Source organism: Magnolia sinica, chromosome 17, assembly GCF_029962835.1.
Source record: "Magnolia sinica isolate HGM2019 chromosome 17, MsV1, whole genome shotgun sequence".
Taxonomy (NCBI): domain Eukaryota; kingdom Viridiplantae; phylum Streptophyta; class Magnoliopsida; order Magnoliales; family Magnoliaceae; genus Magnolia; species Magnolia sinica.
Window position 1 is genome coordinate 3,922,465 of NC_080589.1, and position 2,670 is coordinate 3,925,134.

The 2,670-nt window shown below is 46.7% G+C and overlaps 1 protein-coding gene across 2 annotated transcripts; it reads right to left on the minus strand.

The window, feature by feature from the left end:
- Positions 1–1,104: 1,104 nt before the first annotated feature.
- Positions 1,105–2,395, minus strand: LOC131231422 (transcription factor bHLH147). Of its 2 annotated transcripts, none has more exons than XM_058227592.1 (2): positions 2,257–2,395; positions 1,105–1,890 (listed from the first exon to the last, which is right to left on the minus strand). In XM_058227592.1, the coding sequence occupies exon 2, from the start codon at positions 1,811–1,813 to the stop codon at positions 1,244–1,246; it is 570 nt and encodes a 189-aa protein (XP_058083575.1). In that variant the 5' UTR covers positions 1,814–1,890; positions 2,257–2,395; the 3' UTR covers positions 1,105–1,243. The 2 variants fall into 2 exon arrangements, with proteins under 2 accessions (XP_058083575.1, XP_058083576.1); XM_058227593.1 differs by having other exon boundaries at positions 2,044–2,361.
- Between the last annotated feature and the right edge of the window lie 275 nt (positions 2,396–2,670).

A 2,670-nucleotide genomic window follows, 5' to 3' on the forward strand; every position in this document is an offset into this window, starting at 1 on the left:
GGTATGGCCCCAAAAATGCAGCAGTTCCAAATCTCAACGGTGGTGATTGCCAATTAAAATCTTTGTGGGCCACACGAGTTTCGGATGGAGCTGATATTTGTATTTAATCCTTCATCAATACATGTCTGTGTGACCTTATCAAAAGCTTAGACGGCAAATTAACATTAGGGTGGACCCTAAGAAGCTTTTAACAGTAGGCCATCAATGATCGCTGTTTCCCATGGTGTGGTCCACCTGAGATTTGGATATACTTCATTTTTTGGGCCCATGCCCTAAAATGATCCGGCAAAACGGATGTAGGGCGTGGATACACAACACATCCATCTAGGTGGGCCCCACGGTCACAACGTGACCGAACAGGGTCTGAATCCGCCCCCCCGAGAAACGATATATGCATATTTTCCTCTTTTTGGGATTAAAATGGTACATTTCTGTGAAATTATAAATATCAAAATGGCAGAAAACAGAACTGATCACCTACAGCCAACGTTGCCACACATGTGCGACCGTACCATCTCTCTCACAAGCATGCCTCTTTTGTGGACCGTCAGTGCCATGAAAACCGCAGGCCCCACCATGAAGATCACGCCCATCCATCAAATAGGTAGGCCACAACTGTCTGTTGAGTCAGACCATCGGTTTTCCAATGATTCTGATACAGTGGCCCACCTTATCATCGTACAAGCATGGTTTTTTCAGAAGCTGATATCTATGGTGGGCCCTAGCGTTTCCTTGGCATTGATTTCCTACATGAATCGCATTTTGGCGGGAAAAATGGTGCGGTATCACAAGTTCTGGTACGTCGCTATGGGTGATCAGTTGTACCAAAAAAAATGGATGCATGCATCAACAAATGGGGTGTACATATCATTTCTCTCTCTCTCTCTGTTTTTTTTTTTTTTAATGTATTATGGGAAAATCTCACAACAAATTTACAATATTACCCTCCAACTGCATTTCCCTGGTTTGAATTTCTAGGGTCATTTTTGTCAAACCCGTTAAAAATAAGACAATAGAATTAAATATCCACAATTGACTAAACTGCCATCAGATTGAGGTTACTCCTAAGAGATTTAAGAAAAAATTCAAGGGCATTTCCGTCAATTTGAAGATTAGAACGGGTTTTTTCGTAATTTCAAAATAAAAAAATCTTCCATTGCGCGTTCCGGGAAAAAGTCATGTATGTATACAGAATACATGAATTTTTAAGAAAAGAAACAAGAGGACACCTGGCAGCCGGCCGTTAGCTCGGCGCGATCCGAGCCGATCCGAGCAGGCTTTCCGACGCGGCGCCGGTCGAGAGAAGCTCCGTTAAGGCGCTCATGGCTCGGACTTGCATCTCCAAAGCTGCGATGTAATCAGTCGCTTCTTCTAGAAGGACCGGAAATGACAGTTTCCGGCAACCGGGAACAAGCCGCCCGAGAACCCGGACTCGCTTCTGCAAAGCCGGTAATCTCTTCTCAGGCAACCGGCAAATTCCGACTTTCGATCTCTTCGACTTGCTATTTCCCGTCACCGCCTTCTTCCGGGTCTTCAACTTAAGCCGGCTCGAGAGAATCGCGCGGCTCCACCTCGTCCGACCACGCGCCGCGATGGCCAGGGCCCGGTCGGCGGTTTCTCTGACGGCTCGGCTCGGCGACGGAGCGGGCGCGGAGGGGCTCCGGCGGACGAACCGGAGAGCTTCTAGAAGCTTCGATGAGTAGTTCAGATGCTCAGCCTCCGTTTTCCATCGCTCTTGCGTTTTCTTCCTCTTCTTGTTCGAGTTTCGGGTTTTACTGGAATCCTGGTCGAGATTTGAGATCGGAGACACCATCGAGTTCGAAATCTTGCGAGAAAATCGACTCAAAGAGACACTACGCGATATTTTCGGCGACCGGAAGAGAAGTAGACCTGCAGGAAACGAGAAATAGCGATAAGTTTCCGATCGATTCTTTCCTTGTTCCGATCTCATACAAAACAAGAGAGAGAGAGAGAGAGATCAGATCGGATTTTTAGGAAATCATGATTTTGAATCAAAGTGTCTATCCGCCAACGGATTCGTACCTTAGAGAGAGAGAGAGAGAGAGATCGGACTTTGGAAAACTTGAAATCAGAGGTACGATTTCCGCGATAGGATTCGTACGTTTGACCAGGAGAGGGGGGGAAAGGAGAATCGGATTTTGGAAATTCTTGAAATCAGAGGTCCGATTTCCGCGATGGGATTCGTAACTCGGACGCGAGATAGAGAGAGAGATGCGTCTGTGACGGTATTCGTACCTTGGAGAGAGAGAGATAGATCGAACTTTGGCAAATCTTGAAATCAAAGGTCCGACGCTGGGGTTCGTAGCTTTGGGAGAGGGAGAGAGAGAGAGCTGGGGCTGAGGTTGGGAGGGAGGGGAGGACGGAAGAGAGGCTTTAAGGGAATCACGCGATCCCACGCGTCGCTCCCTTAATCACATTAAATGTCTTCCCGATTTTTCATGCGCCGAGGTTCTATTCTCTCTCTCGTTTCTGTTTTTGTGGGGGGTGTACCTTTGAGTTATACACTACACATGCCCCGCATATTTCCATACTATACACCTGTTTTCCTTTCTGATATGTGGGGCCATTTTCTCTCAATCCTGACCATCCGTATCCTGATTCATAGAATGGATATCTAATTCCCAAGGAATATTCCATGTACCAAATATT

Coding starts and splice junctions, on each gene's coding strand:
- LOC131231422 (XM_058227592.1), bottom strand. CDS start 1,813: ATGGTGTCTCCGATCTCAAATCTCGACCAGGATTCCAGTAAAACCCGA.